The sequence below is a fragment of the Halyomorpha halys genome, unplaced genomic scaffold (genome assembly GCF_000696795.3).
Source record: "Halyomorpha halys isolate HHAL.00 unplaced genomic scaffold, Hhal_1.1 Scaffold439.1, whole genome shotgun sequence".
NCBI lineage: Eukaryota > Metazoa > Arthropoda > Insecta > Hemiptera > Pentatomidae > Halyomorpha > Halyomorpha halys.
In genome coordinates this window covers 26418-29413 of record NW_027110938.1, presented here as the reverse complement: position 1 = coordinate 29413, position 2996 = coordinate 26418, and the positions used below count along the sequence as shown (strand labels likewise).

At 29.9% G+C, this 2996-nt stretch overlaps 1 protein-coding gene across 1 annotated transcript in view; it reads right to left on the bottom strand.

The window, feature by feature from the left end:
• Nucleotides 1-2996, bottom strand: part of LOC106682750 (1-acyl-sn-glycerol-3-phosphate acyltransferase beta) — a gene marked incomplete at its 5' end in the record, with an annotated part of 19247 nt that continues 16251 nt past the window's right edge. The window contains 1 exon segment of the mRNA XM_014423783.3: nt 1-1005. Within this exon segment, the coding sequence (XP_014279269.3) occupies nt 794-1005 (212 nt within the window).

Genomic DNA, 2996 nt, shown 5'->3' with positions numbered 1-2996 from the left:
TTAGTGAATGACATAAATTCTTCCTTATAAAACAATAGTTTATTTAATATCATCAGCAACGTTTCGGGAGATTTCCCCCATCTTCAGGCTGCTAAAAAACAAATTCAACCAAACCATAAACATGTGCTTACAACAACACTCATATATCATATACACTCAAAGAACTATTTATAAATTATTTACCTGTTAACAAAAACCTATATATAACATATAATTTTCTCCTATTTGTCATTCTTGCAAATATATTACAATATTAATGTCATTTAATGTGTAAAATTTGCTACGGGTCATACATTTTAGGAGAATAATTACCTTTCTGAAGGTTATCTTCCAGTCTGATAACAACCATATAGACTATAAAATAATTTTCTCTTACCTCTATTATCACAAAGATGAACAATAAAATCTAAAATTAACAATTTTTCAAAAAAAACCATTTCTATTCTATTTATTATATAACATTATTTACTATTATAATTATAAACACTTTGGCTAAATCAAGTAATCAAAAATTGGAATAAAATAACTGCCTTTTTTCTCCTTCTGGGTAGAGCCGAAGAACTAGAGTTCTTAAATTAAAAACTTTGATTTTTACGTAAACGTTTAATTTAAAATAAATACAACAATTTACATCACATTATCATAGTGTTCATTAAATCTATATACATTCTCAAATATAGCAATAACGCAGTATTGCGGGGTCAGCCAGATAATAGATAAAATTAAAGTGATAAGAAAAAAAAAGAATAACAACAAAAACAAATACATTTCATTTTTCTAATTTCAGCTTAATTTATAAAAAATTAATCTCTGGGTTGGTTATTCCCCTGTTTAATTTGTTATTTTTATTTATATTGGATTCTTTCATTGAACTTTTAATTTCGTTATGAAGCTTTTCGTATTCATCAGACATCAGCTTGTGAGTCTTCTCTGTAAGTGAGTCTACATCATCAAGTGTAAGTCCCTCGGTCGAAATGGCTTCTAGGACGGATATCACCATCTTACCTTAAACATAAAAAAAAAAATATATATAATAATATATCACTATAGAATAATACATACACATTCATTTTTATTTTATATTGGAAGAAGATAGTTGACCGTATCAAGTAGATTGTAGGAAGATAATCCAAGTAGCGGTCAATAAAGGTACTAAAATAGTAGAAAAAACTATTTATTGTTAACTAACGTTTCGCCCCACTTTGCAGGGCTTCATCAGGGCTAATTGAAAAGAAGAAACAAACATTGTAAGAATTGACTGAACATCAAAATGAATATACAGAGAAAATACGTAAAAATAATTTTGTTTTTTTAAAAGATAAAAATAATAATTTAGGGAAGTATACATACAGACGTATAGTTGTATACGTAAATTAAATAACATAAAAAACAGTGAAGACTAAAATGAGTTTATTCTAACATATTTACAAGAACTACGTGTTACTCTAACTATTACAGTGTCTCTCTTCTAACTGAGCTATCTAGTGCTAGGAAATATATATGTACACTTGAGAAGAGGGGGTAGGAAGAATAGTGAAAATAGGAGAAGGGGTTGGGACCAATCAGATAATTTAGGAAATTAGGCGGAGCCTAGAAAGCTTATGAAATTAGAAATAAATATCTGGGAGGGGAAAAAGGCGTGACTAGTAACAGGGTGGCCAGGCTTCCCAGAAATTGGCGGTAAGCGATCATGACCTAAGGACTTGTGAGAACTGACTTACATGTGTTAAACATAAAATAGTTAGACTGATGCAAGTCCATTGTGAGTGACAGCTTGTACCTGCCTAAGTGTCAACCCTTGCTTTTTTACATTGATACAGAATACTAAGGAAAGGTCACTTCCTCTGTAGTCAGTGTCTGTCGAAATGTGCCAGATGTCTATAGTTTATACTGATAGTCTGTTTATAATAATAGCTGTTAAATACTATAGCGTTCGTTAACTCGTATATTACGTGTAAGTATACGTACATTTGTGGTGGAATTTTAAATACAGAACTAGAGTTTACTTGCTAATCACCTTTGCCACAATTACTTTAGTCATCTGTTTACCTTTTACACCTACTTTATCACATATACAACTATTTCTAACTAGTAGTTTACTACAATTTATTACTCTAATTATGTATTTACAATCCTATCCCACCTGGCTGTATTTATTAGTAACTAGTTTCTAGTCCTCCTGCATGTATTCATCCTTAAAACATCATTATTTCTTTTATATATTTTATAAACCAAACAATTATTATAAAATGTAAGGGATGGGACATAATCGTCGCTAACCATCGAAGTATCTTAGATATCATGTATTGACAACATTAATGAATTTTATATGATTGACGCCTTATAGCACATTTAAAAAAAAAAGTGGCCAAAATATTTATGTAAAAAAAACACAATTTATAACATTTTCTTGGATTGGAAAAAATACAGTTGACCGTATGAACTAGATAGCGCACTAGATATCTAGAGGAAGATAGCCCAGGTGGTGGTCAATAATATCAATAATCAATAAAGGTATCAAAATAGTAAAATAAAACTATTTAATGAGCTATAAAGTAGTTCAAGATGTTTATCTTCGTAGGAGTAGTAGTTTACATGAGATTTGCTAAAATAAATTAATTTATAGTTGTTCGGACAAATTTTCATTTGCCAAATTTATATTCATATGTGAATATCAATAAAACTAATACTCCTACGAAGATAAGTGTCATACTTAGAAAGTTAAATTTCCTTTATTTTGAGTGTTGGAGGACATACATATGTGCGTCTTATGGATCTAAAGATATATATATATTATATATATTAGACGACAACTATTAGCTACAAATTATTTTTCCCGGCTATACCTGCAACCCTCGCATCCAAGTTTTAAGTTCATTTTCAATCCTAAATTCTCTAGACAGTTCCAGCAGAAGATAAATACAAAACTACCCCTCGCTGAACGATTATCGTCCACTGTCACAGAATTAAAAGCAATAGCCACTAACATACCACAA